The 18,189-nt window shown below is 44.0% G+C and overlaps 3 protein-coding genes across 3 annotated transcripts; 2 read left to right on the forward strand and 1 right to left on the reverse strand.

Annotated features, from left to right (window-relative positions):
- Nucleotides 1-163: 163 nt before the first annotated feature.
- LOC104585076 (NAC domain-containing protein 13) lies at nucleotides 164-2,784 on the forward strand. Its single transcript, XM_024463176.1, has 3 exons — nucleotides 164-515; nucleotides 927-1,189; nucleotides 1,384-2,784. Exons 1-3 carry the CDS (start codon nucleotides 206-208, stop codon nucleotides 2,377-2,379), a joined length of 1,569 nt encoding a protein of 522 aa, XP_024318944.1. The 5' UTR covers nucleotides 164-205; the 3' UTR covers nucleotides 2,380-2,784.
- Nucleotides 2,713-11,367, reverse strand: LOC100843603 (long chain acyl-CoA synthetase 6, peroxisomal). The gene is made up of 23 exons (XM_003577842.4): nucleotides 11,159-11,367; nucleotides 10,461-10,521; nucleotides 10,309-10,386; nucleotides 10,100-10,171; nucleotides 9,932-10,013; nucleotides 9,673-9,778; nucleotides 9,516-9,592; nucleotides 8,975-9,019; nucleotides 8,794-8,880; nucleotides 8,042-8,131; nucleotides 7,863-7,942; nucleotides 7,658-7,751; nucleotides 6,674-6,762; nucleotides 6,448-6,536; nucleotides 5,611-5,740; nucleotides 5,407-5,525; nucleotides 4,654-4,777; nucleotides 4,462-4,548; nucleotides 3,995-4,098; nucleotides 3,829-3,914; nucleotides 3,521-3,607; nucleotides 3,331-3,417; nucleotides 2,713-3,229 (listed from the first exon to the last, which is right to left on the reverse strand). Exons 1-23 carry the CDS (start codon nucleotides 11,280-11,282, stop codon nucleotides 3,134-3,136), a joined length of 2,094 nt encoding a protein of 697 aa, XP_003577890.1. The 5' UTR covers nucleotides 11,283-11,367; the 3' UTR covers nucleotides 2,713-3,133.
- Nucleotides 11,368-13,249: 1,882 nt separating this feature from the next.
- On the forward strand, nucleotides 13,250-16,827 carry LOC100837109 (heavy metal-associated isoprenylated plant protein 33). Its single transcript, XM_003576312.4, has 3 exons — nucleotides 13,250-13,629; nucleotides 13,735-13,810; nucleotides 14,616-16,827. Exons 1-3 carry the CDS (start codon nucleotides 13,600-13,602, stop codon nucleotides 16,154-16,156), a joined length of 1,647 nt encoding a protein of 548 aa, XP_003576360.1. The 5' UTR covers nucleotides 13,250-13,599; the 3' UTR covers nucleotides 16,157-16,827.
- Nucleotides 16,828-18,189: the final 1,362 nt, after the last annotated feature.

Consider the following 18,189-nt stretch of genomic DNA (forward strand, 5'->3'; position numbering starts at 1 on the left):
CCCAACTTTACTACTCCTACAACTCTCCCTCAGAGCACGCGTCATTACAAGCAGTTAATTAACGGAATTATTAATCTGCCTGCCTTAGCTAGCTTCCTCTTAATTTCAGACATAATTCTCTAGCCAGCTTAGCTTAAGCTAACCCCTTGCCATAAACCGAGCCCATCTCTTCCACATCCCACAATCAACCGATCTCCATAGCTCCATGGTGCACCTCGAGGAGCTTCATCATCAGGTCGCCGGCGCCGGCGGCCATGATGAACATCAGGAGCAGCAGCAGCAGCTGATCGTCGCCGTCGTCGATGGCGGCGGGGAGGAGGAGAAGAAGAAGAAGGAGAAGGAGAAGCATGAGGTAGTGCCTCAGCTGAGGTTCCCGCCGGGGTTCCGGTTCGTGCCGTCTGATCTGGAGCTGATGGATGTGTTCCTCCGTGGCAAGATCGACGGCCGGAAGCTGCCGCTTGAGGTCGTCTTCTTCGAGGTCCCAATCCTCAACTGGGAGCCCGACAAGCTCGTCGGTAAGCATCCATCCAGCCCAGATGATGATCAGCTTAATTAATCGAATCGATTATACTGGTAATTGGATGATCAGCTAGCTAAGTTAGCCAGAATGATCTATTTAGCGTCCGTGCGTCTTTTGATTTGTCTGAATGCATGAATGAATTCGATCGATCTCCAAATTAAGCGAGACAGATTGATCTGTATATACCCACCCAACGACTAGTTTGTTGATCGATCCTAGGTAATTACTAGGGGTTTTTCTTGATTTAAGCTTTTTCTGGATCGACGAGTTTGTTGATTCTAGTTAATTATAAATGCATGTTTTGTGACGAATTAGTTCATCCATGCTGATCGGTCGAATTAATAGATCGATAGACGGAATGTTAATGATGATCGGTTTTGATTTGACGTGACACGGTTAACTGTAGAGGCGCGAAAGGCGTATGGGACGGATAGGTGGTACTTCTTCACCAAGTGGGAGCAGTCGACGACGAACAAGGCAGGCGAGCCGCGGCGGAAGCTGCACGACGTGGACGCGACCTGGAAGGCCACGGGGTCCCGGACTACCGTCCGCCGGGGCTCGGGCCCGGCGGGGGTGGTCGTCGGGACCAAGAAGCTCCTCACCTACCATGTCGGAGGCGACGTCGGCAACTGGAGCATGCATGAGTACCTCTTGGATGGCACAGACCAGGTACATTAGTAGTATTTGAAGAAAGTTCATGCTTTGATCATTTGTATGATGTGGTGGAAAATACTTCCTTCGATCCATAACAAGTGTCGGGGATTCAGTACAAAGTTATGACAAATTCATACCAAATCTCCGGCACTTATTGTGGATCAGAGGGAGTAGCATATATGATTTGGCTTGCTGATTAATGGATGCAGATGGATCAGTTCGTCCTGTGCACGATTCAAGAAAAGGTACACTGCAATGGCAAGAGACGCAAGAGGCCGGCAAAGGAGCTGCTGCCCAAGAGGAAGAAGGAGGAGGCTGCAGCCAGTGGTAGCAGCCAGTCCCAGTCCCAGTCCCAGCAGCAGCCGGAGCAGGAAGAGACCACGGCTTACTACTCTGACCCGCTGCCGCCCCCATTGTCGGAGCACGGGCAATACTATGATCAGTACCATCTAGCTGCTTTGCAAGAAGAAGATGAAGACGAAGAGTTCCCCATGGAGCTGGAGCCGCTGCTGCCATTGTTGGAGCACAGGCAATATTACCACCCCCAAGCTTCCTTGCAAGAAGAACACGCCGTGGCGTTCGGCGCTGACCCGCTAGAAGGATACCTAGATGGAGATCACCATGATTACCCGCTTGTTGATGTTGCTACAGAAGAAGAGGACACATTAGCATACAACGGATTCGGCGCGTTAGAGCCGCCATTGATGATGCCTCAAGATCAGCATGGTTACCAAGCTTTGCTGCTAGAAGAGATGAACATTGAATACTACATGCAGCAGCTAGACCGCAATCAGGGGCAGCAGTCGATGTGGGGTCAAAATCAAATATCCTCCCAAGTCAATGAGTATACTTGTTGGCATGGTCATCATCTCTACCAGCAATCTGCAGCACAGAAAACAGGAACTTTGGAAGACATGTTTGGATGCCCAGACACCGTGCTTCAAGAACAGGAGCCACTCTCTCATGAAGCACCATCTGGTGATGATACTAGAGGTGATCTTGTTTTCTTGGTAAATGGCAACAATGGTGGCAAAGATGCAAGAATGGCGTCGCATGTGTGCCAACATGGGGGAGAAGGGCAGCATAAGAGTACTATGGATATGGTGAGTTTTAATTACCGCGGCGGTGATAACCTAGTTGTCCGCTGTTGTCTCTTGTGTGTCAAATCATGTGAATCCTGTAATACACAGGTGGATTTTAATTAGTTTATGGGGAAGACGTTTTAGGAAGTAAACCAATTTCTTGTTGCTATATACCTTTATTATAGGGCTTTGATGTCATTGATCGATGGCTATGTTGCCCTTTCTCGCATTTTGCTTGATATGACAATGAAACTATATGCATTTGCTACTTATCTATGTGGGATTTTTATTATTATCTTTATTTTGTACTTCAGTGATTTTTTTATATTTTGTAGTCCAACGGTGTTGGTAACTATTTGGGCATTTGCATCCATCTTGCATGTTTGAGATATTCTTCACACTGTGGAGACAGCACAAGTATATAACTGTTATAGCATAGTAAAAGTGCACTTGTGATATACAATCCATACATAGTAGCTTAATTCCAGATTTTACCTGTATCATAATGTTACAAAGAGAGTATATCAAGACTGCTACAAAGTGTCTTCCTGTAGAGATATATAATTCTTTAGGACAACAAATAATTCTTGTGAGCATCTTTACAAGGTCAGGGATTACATGTATACATCATATAAAAACAAGCTCAGGAAATGCATATGCAGGGGCGTGCAGTTATACTTTATCACATGATAACCAAAATTAAGTTTTGGTTCCTGGACGTGGGAGGAGAGGTTCAAGAATTTCAAGAATCATCATCACAATTGTTTACCGTGTCAGTAGAAGCCAGGCCCTTATTTCATGGTGTGCGCGGTGTGAACAATTTGAAACTTAATCTACTGTCTTGATCAATTGTTTCTTCTGATCATTGCTCGAGTATTTACAACTTGGCCCTGCCTGATTCTGCATCATGCAGCTGTGCATACATATCTGAGATTTCTTTTGCAAAATACGCTTTCGCTTGTGGTCTTTTGACCTACAGAAGTACCGAAAAGAAGTGTCAGCATTCGTGTATTTCAAGCCCCTCCAACAGAAAATCAATGGGCCTATCTTGACCCCCGCAGAAAAAGGGCCTACCTTGAATGTTGGGGTGAGGAGACCGTTCTCCAGTGTGAATGGTTCAGCGATGAGAGCAACGGCTTTGACAAACTCAAAACCTCTTAGCTGATGCAAAAAAAATCATAGAAGTATCAGCAGGAATCATTCGATCGTGTGTAGAATAGAGAATTTATGGAGAGAGCATGGAACTCAAGAGTTAAATAGAAACCTGTGCTTCCTTCCCAATAGAATCCATGTCAGCCAGCACGGCAGCTTTTGCTCTAGGATCAGCACAGAGCTGTCTTAAATCCTCACACTACAGGTTAGCAAGGACAAATTAGAGCATAATCCGGGCAATATAAATACGAAGACAAGACTCTTATTCGTGTATTCATGATCCAACCATAGAGTAGAAAAAATATATAGCTGGTCGGCGCTTGCAAATAGAATAGATGTTTTCTAGTAAGGATTCTTCTTGTTATGTGTTTTTAAGAGATGAAGAAAAGGTCAGACATGCGACAATCAAAGAAATATTACCTGGATACCTTCTGATACAGCCCAAGCCTTCAACACATCTGGCTCAACTGCTATAATGGCAACTAGAGAAGAATTTAAGCTATCACCTGCATCGAAATCAACATATTCAGAATATGATTGGCCAAAAATGATAGTACAGTAAACAGAAAACTAATGATGACATTACCATATACAAAGCACTGGGCAATGTACTTGCACTTAGCATAGACGTTCTCGATCTTCTCCGGAGCTATGTATTCTCCTTGAGCTAGCTTGAAAATGTTCTTTTTCCTTAACGCAGGAGCATATATGAAAATTAGTAATTTAGGAAGAGAAGCCAATGAACTATTACACCAAAGAGAGTCCAGGGAAAATATATTAGATGAAATGGGCTAGCTAGCTTATCCTATGTTTATCATGTATTCTAAGGATAAGCTTGAAACTGTGCTAGATAGTGGATTCATTCCATTTCAGCCTTTGCAAAGACTTATGGAATTATTATGATTGATGTTCCATACGGAGAGTATAAAAGCAACGGACATATAAGGTGCAATAGATATAGCAGTATAAATTGAAAGCACAAACCACACCATTGTCATCTTGGTCACAAAAGAAAAGCTTCAGGGAAATACATAGTGTATCTTTAAGTTTTACCTATCTATAATCTTTAGGCGGCCTCCAGGCAGCCACAAACCTATGTCCCCAGTATGCAACCAACCATCCTCATCAATGACCTCCCGTCTGCAGGTAACAGAACACACTTATTCAATCTTATTATAGTTGATAATTTTACAAAATTTCTTCTTCTTTTTAAGAACAAATAGAAGTGAGAAGATATCATGTTACGTTTGAATTTCATCTTTATAGTAACCAAGGAATATTGTAGGTCCCCGGACACAAATTTCTCCACGAGGATATGGTTGATCTTCAGATGTGTAGTTCATTTCTGGGACATCCACGAGTTTAACCTCTGAAAATACAAACAGGATTTCCATCATTAGGCATGTGAAAAATTTGTAGAAATATTACAACTTCAATTTTGGACCACAGTTTCGTTGGTTGCAAGAATAGAAAATTGACATCTTTCACAATGAAATGACATGATTTTATTTCCACGAACATGGTCTAACCAACGTGCATCATTGTATCTTGGTTACTGGCAGCATCAAACTAATTGAGAAACTTGAAAGTAACTCACAAAACAAATGTCAAACATAGACTGTAAAATTAAGATTACTAGGGGACAAGTTTCATCCATGCAATATTTTTCAGTAACATCTGTTGTGTAAATACCACCGGTATTAAATATATTAATTATTAAGAGAAAATGCATACCAAAGTAATCTAACCCATGCAAATGCACATGCATCATAACTTCACGTTTGCTTCTCCATTTAATATTATTATTAATTTATTACTACATCAAGTTAGGGTTGCAAGTGGGATTCCACCTAAGTCCCACTTCTAGTTCAATTGAACTAGAAGTGGGACTTAGGTGGGATCCCACTTGCAACCCTACATCAAGTTGACTCATGAGAAATTATCAACACAAGCACGAATTTAGCCACGTAGATTCTGTTCCTGCGAAATGGAGCTTACCACAAGCAGGATTTGGAGATCCAACATGACCAATGGATTTATCACCAACATCCATTGTGCTAATGACACAAGATGTTTCTGTCATTCCATAACCTTCAAGAATTTCACCACCGAAGCATCTATGAAATAAGTATTATGATTAAAAAGCCAAGTTCCATATGATAATAATGCTGCACGAAGGGAGCACAAAGTTAGTTAGCTTACATCCTCAGGAATTCCATTACATCTGGCGACAATGGAGAAGCACCTGAAGACATAAGTCTTACTCGTCCACCAAGCCTTGCTTTTATTTTGTTAAATACCAACTTATCCCACATAGGTGATGGATTTCGTCCTATAATAACATAAAGAGTAACAAGAAATGTTATTATACATATTGGTGGTAAAAAAATCCAACCAAATGATGTCATATAGTTGGATTTTTTTTTTTTGAGGAAAATGGCAGGAGCTCTGCCATTCAATTAAGAAGAGAAAGAGTACAAGTAGCTTTGGGAAAAGGGGTCAAAGCTAGAAAGAAACCCCCCCATTACAACGGACTACACGCTCAAATCCGGCGCGCCTACAACTGATGGCCTAGTGGCCATCTTGAACACCCGATACTCCTCATAACAAGAAAAAGCGACCGCATCCTCATCCTTGTCTTGGTGCTGACAAATCCGGCGATTCCTCTCCTTCCAGACACTCCAAAAATATATAGATGATAAGACTGTCGAAGTCAGTATAATCAAATTTCTTGGCTAAGTCAGATGTTACAAGTTGTAGTCAACAGAAGTAAAACTAACCGACTATGTGCCATCTGTTAAGAAACTCTGAACAGCTTACAGTTTTTATTTTCGGCGCAAGTGGACCATTTTATTTTAGAAACACTGACCTATATGAAAGATCAATATACATGAGTGTCAAAATGGCCACCTACACCTTTCATATTTCTAGTTAGCAATCACACAATCATTACACCCATGCCATCTAGACATTGTTTGGACAGAAAGGGATGTAACCTATATATTTAGAAAAAAAAAGAACTGCTAAATGATTCCTTACCATTAATAATAGCTTGCCTCTTGGCATGATATGCAACATTAAATAACCGTTCTTTCATACCACCAGATTCCTTCACAGCATTTGTAATTCTACATAAAGAAGCAACTAGTTGGTTTAACAGGTCAAACACGGGATGGAAGGACAATAACCTCACATCACAAAGATACGACTAGCCATTATCCCCACCAAAGACAAAAATGTCTAATTATTTGTATAGATATATTACGCGGCATAAATTCTGTTATATAACCGGGGAACGCTTGCAAATATTGTTGGTCTTAGAGTAGCAAGATCATCCATCAGCTTCAAATTATCCTGGAAATTGATGGAAATTACTCATTAAAAATGATGAAAATATTTAATAGTTGAAGGTGTGAAAGATTAGCATGGCAGTAAAGAACTAAATATGTGTATCTGTAAATGCTACAGAAAGTGCTCACTTCTTATAGATTGGTAAACAGACAGGGATAAACCTTATATGGATTCGGTTGAGTTATGCAAACAAGGGAAGTCAGCCCTGCGGTAGCCATGTGATGGTTGCATTGATGCCACAGTGCAACTGTCATGTGGGACCAGCACTACAGTCGGCACCACAAGCCCAAGGAGGGGGGGACCAGACCACTCTAGGTTTAGACATAAGCCTTTTGTCTCTAAGATTTGTTGCTTTATTTATTTCCGAAGTCATGTTAGTTATATGGATAAGAATCGCTGCATTAATTCAGTTTATATCTCTTTTGTTAGACCAGATAATATATAAAGCTGCAGTCTTCATATTTGGTTATCAAGGAATAAACCCAAGAAAAGGGAGCTGTTCTTCCACAGCCCCAGTACCAAGGTGCTCAAACCCGAGCCTCACGTCCTCAACCCCCAACCTCTCATGATTACTAGCACATGGCAGCAAAGGTGAAAAATAAGATTTGTGCAAACACTGAGGTGGTTGTGGTAGCAGGTAACTATAATATTATCTTGACGACTCATTATTGGTGTTAGATTAATCTTCGAATGACTGACAGAATTGTCAAGAAACAATCCAAAGTCCCATCTAGAAACAACTCAAATGTGAAACATTCAATATTCCACCTATATCCAGCAATAACTTACAGAAGAACAAACATTCTGATATTATCTATTGATTTTATGAATAGAAATCCATATTGTTCTATATAAAGGACAATAAGAATTAAATATATCATCCAACATAGACACATACCCCTTGGTAGAACCCAATGGCAACACCGCGTTGAAGCAGCCAAATTTGGTTAACTCTCTCGTAAATGTGTGCCAAAGGTAGATATGAGATGTACCTGAAGAGAATGATAGACAAGTATGCCAGAAATATTAAGAGCTAGCGTAAAGTGTAAACTGAGTAAGCTATGAAGAACAGGAATGTTTATAAATAAAATTCAGAATCTCACACATCAGAGGGGTAAAACTTAATGACCAAGCTTGATCCTGCTACATTTGCAATTAAGTTCGCATGAGAAAGAACAGCTCCCTGAGAAAAAGATTGGCATCTAGCTTTATAGGTTTGAAAGGCAAGGGTAAGAGAACCTGCTGATGGAGCAGAGAATAATTAGAGGGATTAGTGTCTTACCTTTGGTGTGCCAGTAGTTCCACTGGTGTAGCAGATAGTGGCAACATCTTCAGGTTTTGGAGGCCTAAAGGGTTGCGGACTTGTATGTCCCTGAGTTAAAAATAAAAGGAAATTCAATAGAAAAGAGGAGCGAACTAATAGGAATGGGCAGCAAACTAGAAGTGGTACTTCCATCTAGTCGAAAATTGAAACAACTAAAGATAATGTATATTGGATACACATTTGTTATGGAGTAGGGTTTTAGAGAGAGGTAGGGAATGGCTGTCATCCCAGGAGGCAAGGTAGAAGATATGTTCTTCTATTTTCTTGCTTTATTAATTTCTCAGTAGAGGGTCTTCTCTTTTTGTTAGGAAACAGTACAGCATACTATTTATTGCCAAAAGAAATAGACCAAGAAGCACAGACCAAACACAGAAACAGGTACACTAGAGTTTGGGGGAGGATTAAATTGTTGCCTGCTCATAGAGGATCTCTTTATACAGAGGCCTGACGATACAAACAAGTTAAAAAACCCTAGATCTTATCTCTAATTGTCTCAAGGTTCAAGTTAAGGAGTACCTTCCTAATTTATAGGACAAACTGCCTAATTTAAAGGACAAACAATTTACCAACTAGTTTAAATGGCATAATTTTGTGACAATAGTTTATGACAAGCAACCTGTATGGTGATGCACTTTCTAAATAATGCGAAGAACATACCATGATAAATAGGGGTTTTAGAGCAAGACTAAATAATTATTAAGCAAGCACACCTGGTTGTGTAGCCTGGAGTAGGTTATAATTTCGACTCCAGTAATTGCAGATGCAGATGGCATGTTCTCATCGATTCCACCAACTACCTATACATTTATACAGAAAAAATTAGAACGGCAAAAGTTTTCAAAAATCATGACTTCTTCAAATTGCATAAATAATCAACTGATCCACACTTACCACTATAAGGCGAACACAAGGCATTTGAGTTATAAAGCTTAAAAGCTGCAATGAACAGATAAATATAAGTAAACGATAGGTTTCAATTCAATTGCACTTCCTTATGGGATTATGCCGTGATGCGATGCAAAGGGAATGCAAGGTGTATATAATATGACCAAGTGATTTATATAATCATAACAAAATCAAATTAGGATCAAATGACAAACCTACTGCAAGATCGGATCACAGTACCCACCACATCAATCATGCGTATATATATGGTCCAGAACCAACAGTATTTGACATGCATGCAGTATGCACTATAAGCCCTTTTGGTACTCTGAAGCACCCTCAGTAGGATAATAATCATAATATCAACACCAAAAGCAGTACTCAAGTTTGATTTACCAGGAAAATAGTGGTCAGTTGTGAGCCTTACCAATCAGGGGCCAGTATGACAATGTTACTGGTCATTCAGTGCTATCAGCCTATCGCTGCTATTCTAATGTATTGTAGGAACTAGCAATGGTCTAGGTTAGCATAAGGGATTAAATCTCACAGTGCTTAGTGTTTGAGGAACACAGAAAATAGCTTCTACTGTCGCATGGTTTACGATGAACTGAACTGCATCTGGCCCTGCAGAAAGTACAATACACAAAAATCTGTCACCAAATCATTTAAAAGAGAACCATGATCATTCTGCAGTGTGAACATACCAAGAGTATCATAAAGTGGCACAGAAACATATGAGTATGCAGAACAAGCATGATCAGCTATGATCCACTCAGGTCTGTTTATAAAATACAGACCAACGCTTGCACCCTGATTCAGATTAAAGAATATTTAAAAGAAGTTGACTCAAATTCACCATAGGAAATGCAAGTGATATTTTAAGATATTAATGTGCAGCAAGACATCTGTTTATTAATGACCAGAAATAAAAAATCAAGTACTTTTTGAGACGTGACAACTCACCTCAGGTATTCCATGATAAATAAGACCAGAACCTATTGCAGTCCTGCTCGTACTAGCTTCTCCATACGTCATCCATTTGTAGCTGCAAGTTATATCACTTAAGGATTAAGATAAACAGTGCAACATCGAAAGCAGTTCTAAGGCATGTATCAGCTAATCAATCCTTACTCTCCAACAGTTCCATCTGCTTGGACTCGTGTACCTAGGTATGTACAATCTCTGAAAGTCTCAACTGCATACCTGTGTAAAAAATGCAACAGCGCATTATACATGAGAGACTATTACAGTACTAACATTAAGTGTGTACTTAAAAACATTGATCATGATTGAAATATTTGACCAACCACTGCTCGGGAGAGAATGGTGAGGATTCTTACACAAAATTATCATGCAGCGTTCCAATGTCTGGATTATCCAGGGGTTTATTTACTAGTGTTATAGGTGACTGTGCAGATCTGCAAGATGAGAACAGTGATCGTTACCTCCAACAAAAGCAAAATGTGGCATGACATATAGATAAATAACTTACCGGTAAACATTCCACTTCCCAGTTTGCAACTTCTCAGGGAGAACAACACTGTATCCCAGCACTGAAGAAACCAAGTAAAGTGAGTTGCTGGCGATAGTTTGTTCTAAATAAGGCAATAAGCTATACTTCAAACAAAGGAAAGTTTTCCTCTCCAGCATGTTCGGATGTAACTCAACATGCATGCACAGCTGAAACTAAGAGAGACCATATGTTTGGTCGATTCCAGTGAGATTAGGCATTCTGTCTGTGTGTGCCTGGATGTTACTGGTATGGGCTCTGGTAAGAACATGTAGTAACAGCATAAGGCATGTGCTGAGCTGCTACTACTACGCCAATTCCGCCGCGACCACATTTTGGGGGTCACACACTACATAGAAGAATCAAAGCAACGAGAGCTGCCTGGATCTTTTGGAATCCGAAAGTGCGTGTGTGGGTTCAAAAGTTCGAGGTTGCAGGTGTACAGTGTCTGAAAATTCGTGGCGTGGGTAGTAGGCTGATTCATCGATCGGCAACTGCGTGCTGTCAGCGTGTAGTAATTATCGAGGCAGCGAAATTAACCTTGGGAACGGGAAAGTTCCAAATTTGGGGCGCGGTGCTCCTCTTCTCTGCTCTGCTGTGCTTGATTGGGGGTATGCGGACGAGGTCAACGGCGGCGCAGGGTATGGTAGGAGAAGACAGGGAGAAAGGGGGAGGCGTACCGTGGGCGTACTCCCCTGCGGTGGGACTGGCGGCGAGGTCGCTGCCGCTGCGGAGGGGGGCGAAGGTCGCGGGCGGCCGGAGGTGGGCGGAGACGGCGCGGAGGCGGCGGTCGGAAGCGTCCATCGCCGGTGGGCGGAGTTGGTGGGGGAAGGGGACAAGGAAGGAAGGAATGGAGCGTCAGTGGCGTGAGAGCGCAGACGAAGTGATGGACGGACTGCGTAAAAATGCTTCGAATTTGTTTTCCAAATTCGCTTCGCATTTTGGGCGGATTTTCGGAGTTCTCCGCAACTTTTGACCAGAGGACGCGACCGTTACTCCTCGGTAGAAGGTGCAACGTACTCACCCTCCGGGTACCCTTTGATCGTATATTTAGTTCAAACAAATAAACTAGTTTTCAAAAAGTTAATTGGATTTATGCCACTCTCTATTTCACCGGTTGAAGATATGCCATTAAAAAAACTTGACTCGGAGAAATGCCACTATAATTTTCTTATACCTCTATCAATGTCATTCTATCCACTTAAGACCAATGAATATTCATAAAATACATGTATTTCAACGTGTAGAGGTATTTACTCATAATACCCCTATTTACAACGTTCAGCAGTACGTTCGAGTCTTCCGGGCGTCATGAAAGTTAAAAAAAATCAAATTTGGCCCAAAATTCAATCTTCTCAGAAAAATCTATAAAAATTACAGAAAATAAAAAACAGTAATATGAGTCCACCGTTGGGGACGGGATATGAGGAGCGTGTGGGGAATAAGAGGAATAGAATTGTTTGACTTGGGATGGGAAAAAAAACGGTTCGTGTCGAGCTATGTCTATACGTATTTAGACATAATACGTGTTATTGGACAAAATGGCATGAATAGAGTTATAAAAAAGTTAGAGCGGCATTTCTTCAAGTCAAGTTTTTGTAATGGCATATCTCCAACCGATGGAAATTATAATGGCATAGATCCAATTAATTCTATTTCAAAAAGTTGTGTAATTTTAAAATTTTAGTTCATTTGGTTGAACCAAGAAGGATCAAAGGGTACCCTGAGGGTCATACTTTTGCAGCCCTAAGCACTGCTAATCTACAGACCGTCGCGTCGAGCAGCTATCCGCGACTTTTGTCAGGCAGACGCGACCGTTACTCATTTGTAAAGCATTGCAGGGTTACTAATCTACAAACTGGTGAGCTATTGTCCGCAACTTTTGCCGAGCGGACGGGGCCGTTACTCGTTTGTAAAGCATCGGTGGTTACTACGTAGTAATCTACAAACCAAGCAGTTGTCCGCAACATTTGCTGAGAGAACGCCATCGTTACTCTTTTGTAAAACATTGGAGGGTTGCTAATCTACGAACCGTGAAGTAGTTGTCCGCAACTTTTGCTGAGAGAACACGGTTGTTACTCTTTTCTAAAGCATTGTAGGGTTACTAATCTACAGACCGTCGAGCAGTTGTCCGTGACTTTTATCGGACAGACGCAATCGTTACTCTTTTGTAAAGCATTGGAGGGTTGCTAATCAACAAACCGTCCAAAAATTGTCTGCAACTTTTGCTGAGCGGACGCGACCGTTACTCTTTTGTAAAGGATTGGAGGGTTACTGATATGCAAATCGTCAAGCAGTTGTCCGCAACTTTTGCCGGGCAGACGCGACCGTTACTTATTTGTAAAGCATTGGAGGGTTACTAATCTACAAACCGTCGAGCCGTTGTCCGCAACTTTCGCCTAGCAGACGCGACCGTTACTCTTTTATAAAGCATTGGAGGGTTGTTAATCTACAAACCGTCAAGGCAAGCGTTACTCTTTTGTAAAGCATTATAAGGTTGTTAATTTACAAATCGTCGAACAGTTGTCCGCAACTTTTGCCGAGCGGACATGACCGTTACTTGCTTTTTCCTTGAACATACGCAAAGTCTAACAAATGCACTCTCGGAGAGTAAGTTCGAACAATATCACACGCCTAATTAGTTAAAGCTCCTTTCTTTTTTTTTGCTAAGCAACAAGTTGTGTAATACATTACTCAGAGGCCAAAGAAAAAGCGAAGGGCTTCCGTTTCCAAAAGAGCAAGAAACCTTCAAAAAGAGCTGAGCTCAGAGAGAGTGAAAGAGGGGTGCTTGCTGCTGTGCTGGCTTCTTTCTCTCCCTCCTCAATTAATAGCAGTACTTTATGGCTCCCTTCATTCTTTCACACACACTCTCACAAGTCACAAGTCGCAAGTCACGAGCACTCTTGCTCTTTGCGTCAGTGCCCCAAACCCAAAGCCAGCTTCTCCTCCTTCTCCTTTGTTGTGATTTGTGTGAGAAGGGAGCAAGCAATGGTTGCTGGCCCTCTTCTTCTTCTCCTGATCTGAGGCTGAGGCTGAGTTCCAGGCCTCACTCTCCTCAGTGTCTGCCTGTGCTGTGCACCAACACTAGCCAGATCTGTGGGAGCAAAGAAGGGAGTCAGTGATGAGCAAGGAGGAGGTGCTCAAGGTTCAGGTCAGTTCTTCTTCTAACTTCTTCTTATTGTTCTTCTTCTTGCTGCTGCTGACATTTGCACCATGTTTTCTCATCTTGCTGCGTGTTCATCCCCAAATCTTGCAGACCTGCGTGTTCAAGGTCAACATCCACTGCGACGGCTGCCACAAGAAGGTCAACAAGGTGCTCAGCAAGATCGATGGTGGGTAAAAATTTCTGAAATTTCTTGCTATTGAACAAAGCTGCATTCAGCATACTGAACAGACAAAATTTCTTGCTATTGAGCCATAGTTCTGAAATTTGCGCTAGACTAATTCCCATCTGTCTGCCCACTGTCTCAGAAATCCCATCCCACATAATGTGTGCAATGTGACAGGGGAAACTTCAGTGTTGTGTAGTTTCAGATTCAGAGGAGCAAAAGAGACAGGACAGATCATCTAGATGTTGTCTCTTCAGACGATTGTCTCTAGTGAGAAAATCTTGTTGTGTGTGATAGAAGCCACAACAGGTCTGAACTCTAGGAGGCACACGAATGTTCCAAATGGCCTGCACTAGGAGAAACCCCTCTAAAGTTAATTACAGAATACAATGACTGAGAGTTTATAACTCCCACTTGAGTGCAGCTCACACCTCATCTGATTCGTATCTTCAGAAAGGGAAATGCGTCCAATTAGTTGGGATAATTCCCTCCAAAGTTGCATAAGATACTCATTAAAACCTCTCCTGAAAGATAATTTTAGAATAGCTGCATCCCAGATTTCATCAACAGTAGTTTTATTATGTTCCCTGCAGATTAAATTTAACAGTCTTCCCAAAATTTAACAAAGCAGCCATTGCCAATGATCCAGTAAAAACCGAAATAAGCAGCTCTGCTGGCCCACAAAACTCCTTTCAGGATTCTTCTTGTTTCAACAATTGGGAGATTTTGCTTTCGATTTTTTTTCTTCGTTTGGTCTGCTGATAAGGGGAATTGATTTGATTGATTAATGTGCTGGATTTGCTTGCAGGTGTGTACCAGAGCAGCGTGGATTCGGAGCAGGGGAAGGTGACAGTGTCCGGGCTGCTGGATCCGGATACCATTATCAGGAAGCTCAACAAGGCCGGCAAGCCCGCCGTGCTCTGGGGCTCCAAGCCCGGGGCAGCCGGCGCCGCTGTCGCCGCCAACCAGTTCCAAAAGCTCAAGCTTGATGGCGGCGGTGGCGGTGGAGGGAAGAACAAGGGCCAGCAGAAGGAAGCCGGCAGCGGTGGCAGTAAGGGACAGCACCACAAGGATGCCGGTGGCAAGGGGCACAAGTCCGGCGGTGGCGGCGGCAAAGACGCCAAGATGAAGCCGATTCATCAGCAGATGCAGATGAAGGGCGCGCCGCCACCGCCGACGGCGCAGCAGCTCCAGCAGCTGCAAATGCAGATGAAGGGGATGAAGCTGCCGCCACAGTTCATGGCTGCCGCCGCCGCGGGGAAGATGCCGTTCGCGCATGGGCCTCCGCCGGCAGCGGCCATGGCTGCTTCCAAGGACCCCAGGTCCGTCAAGTTCAGCCTCCCGCCGCGGGACGACGGCTGGGGGGACGACGACGGCGACGACCTCGGTGGCAGCGAGTTCGACGATGATGAGTTCGATGGCTTTGATGACGACGAGGATTTTGATGATGACGATGGCTTCTACGATGACGACCTCTACGATGACCCCAAGGTGATGACGAAGCACATGGCCCCGCAGCCGCATGCCGGTGACAAGAAGGGCGGCAATGGTGGTAAGAAAGGAGGCGGCGGGAATGAGATGCCCGCTTCACAGTTCAAGGGGAACAATGGTGGCAAGAAAGACGCCGGTGGCAAGGGGCAGCACCAAGGCGGCAGTGGTGGTGGGCAGCCGAACAACGCCAAGGGAGGAGGAGCGGCGCCGAGCCAGGGGAAGAAGGCCGGCGGCCCAATGAGAGCCATGCCGCAGCAGCAGCAGCAGCAGCACGCCATGCCGAGGCCTCCGAACATGATGGGCGGCGGCGCAGGTGCCGGCGGCTTTCTGGGGCAGATGGGCCAGCACCCCGGCCACATGGGAAGCGGCGGCGGCGGTGGCGGCGGCTTTCCAGGAATGGGGCAGATGATGGGCCAGCAACCCGGACACATGGGAAGCGGCGGCGGCCGCATGCCGCAGCCCACCGCGTTCTACCAGGGCGGCGGCAATGGTGCTGGCGGTGGCGGCACGGAGATGCTGCAGGCAGCGGCAGCGGCCGGGAACCCCATCGCGCAGCAGCAGTACATGCAGCTGATCCAGCAGCAGCAGCAGATGGCGGCTCTCATGCAGCAGCAGCAGCAGCAGCAGCAGCAACAGATGATGATGAACAACGGCGGCCATGGCCATGGTGGCCACGGCGGCGGCGCAGCAGGGTACCAGGCGGGGCAGATGATGGGCTACAGTGGCGGTTACGGCCGGCCACAGCCACAGCCGATGATGATGCCGTCGTACCCGGCGGCGCCGCCACCGGCCCCGCACGGCGAGCCGTACAACTACTTCAGCGACGAGGATCCCACCAGCAGCTGCTCAGTGATGTGAGCTCGCTCACATCTGATCTTTAGATAGATCATGGCCGGGAAGAAGAAGAAGACCATGGATATGAATGATTCATGGTCATGAGTTCTCGCTTAGAATTAATTGTGCTACTGATTTTCACCTCTTTCTTTCTTTTTTTCTATCTGCCTACAAGATCAGAAGAAGAAATGAGGACTGGAGTGTAGGTAAAGTAATTAATAATAATTTTATCTACAGGTGATGGATCATAAAATGAGCTTGATCGATCCATGTTTCTTCTCCACACCAACGGCCGATTTCCCTTAAAATCTGTGTGCATGGGAGTGAGCAATTTAGGGAGTGATGATCAAGACGAGCTGCTGCTGCTGCTGCTGTTTCTTGCCCCATTTCTGTGCACCGCGCTTGCATTACTGATGGACGGTGCAGGTGTGGCTGTCCCCCCCTTATGAAGCTCACTCACCTGCATCTTTCAGCAGCTCCAGCACAACTGTGCACTTATTTAGAGCCTCATAACTGCACACTGCTGCACCTGCACACCAGTACTTACTGTAGTTTGAATTGAAGTCATGCTATGCCTGCAGGCTGCAGCTAGCTACAACTGCATGAGATGCAATGCAAGGTCCTGGAATTGAATGGGTACCAGCTACCACCATGTACCTTCTCTGTCAGCTCAAGTTAAGTTTAGTTGTACTGCGTGTTTGCTTGTTTGTCTGTTTGTTCATTCATCTGCTGGTGAGGGAGTGGAGGAGATGATGCTTTGCATGGTATCAGGGGGTAGAACTAATTAATGAGATGATTGCACATCATTGCATTTGAATTATGGATGTGAAATTCTATATCCATTTACTGCATGTTGATAATAAAAATCTGGCCATTTACTGTGTGTACATATATACTCCATAGTTTGAGACGCAAGAGGTTTTGCCTTTCTTTTTGAAACAAAAAGGAACAAAAAATGTTATGAGGTGCTCTCTCTGGCCGAAATTACTTTGTACTAAGTTGGCGACAAGTAATTCCGGCCGAAGAGTAATATAATTTAAACTTGGTAAATAGGCAGCCAAATTGTACACTGGCTGAGAGGGTGAGTTTGTTTTTGTTTGACTAAGAAGGAGAGGAGGAGGCAGTTAATTAAGCAGCAGCACCTGCAAGATTCCCTGCTAGTTTGACGATTTCGCTCCCATCCCATCACGTGACTGACATGCATGTCTTGGTTCATGCTTCACTCACAGAGGTATCTGCAATTCTGCATACAATGCATACGATACATAAGTAAGTAACTACTCCAGAGAAATACTTTATTACTTGAAAACAACATTTGTGTATAATAAAAGTACATGGCATGCATGTTTTTCCAAGTTCCAACAGTTTACAAAATGTTTATTAGTATTGTATTTCTGTGTCCTCTTGGCTCTCAGACAGTGGGGAAAAGGTTCAGAGAGGGAGAGCTTTTTGGGCAGTGAGGAGGGGAGGGACAGGGAGACAAGAATATATATGAGCGAGAGCTTTCTGCTGGATCATTTGGCTAGCTAGCTCCTGCTGCTTTTTGACGCCTCTTTTGACCTCCGGATGCTCCTCGGTTCCCGTGCTCTAATGGAGTTGATTGACAGCATTAAGTAGAGGACATCCGGCCTGAACTGAAGCACCATGAGCAGGATTTGATAATGTGCTCCTATTCTGAGATCTTCGAGCTACCTGGCTGAGCGAGCAATCGAATTGCACTTATTCTGTGGATGTGTGAATAAAATCTGGATCTTGCACTAGGTTTGGCATTTGATCCTAATTTGATTTTGGTATTATTGTACGGAGTATAAAACAATTGATCATATACTGTATACACCTTGCATCCCCTTTGTGTTGCTCGCACGTACCGGAGTTGCCTGGCCGCCGCCGGCCTCCGCCGATCCCGCGCGCGCGTGGCCCTCCGGCCGCCTCCGCCGGTCCATCTCGCCGGCCGTCGAACTCCTCGAACAGTCCGCCGGCGCGAGCGAGAGAGAGAGACGGGGATCGGGGGATCGGACAAGTGAGAGGGAGCTCGAGCTGGGCCGTGGCTGAGTAAT

This window comes from Brachypodium distachyon, chromosome 4 (assembly GCF_000005505.3).
Source record: "Brachypodium distachyon strain Bd21 chromosome 4, Brachypodium_distachyon_v3.0, whole genome shotgun sequence".
In the NCBI taxonomy this organism is placed as follows: domain Eukaryota; kingdom Viridiplantae; phylum Streptophyta; class Magnoliopsida; order Poales; family Poaceae; genus Brachypodium; species Brachypodium distachyon.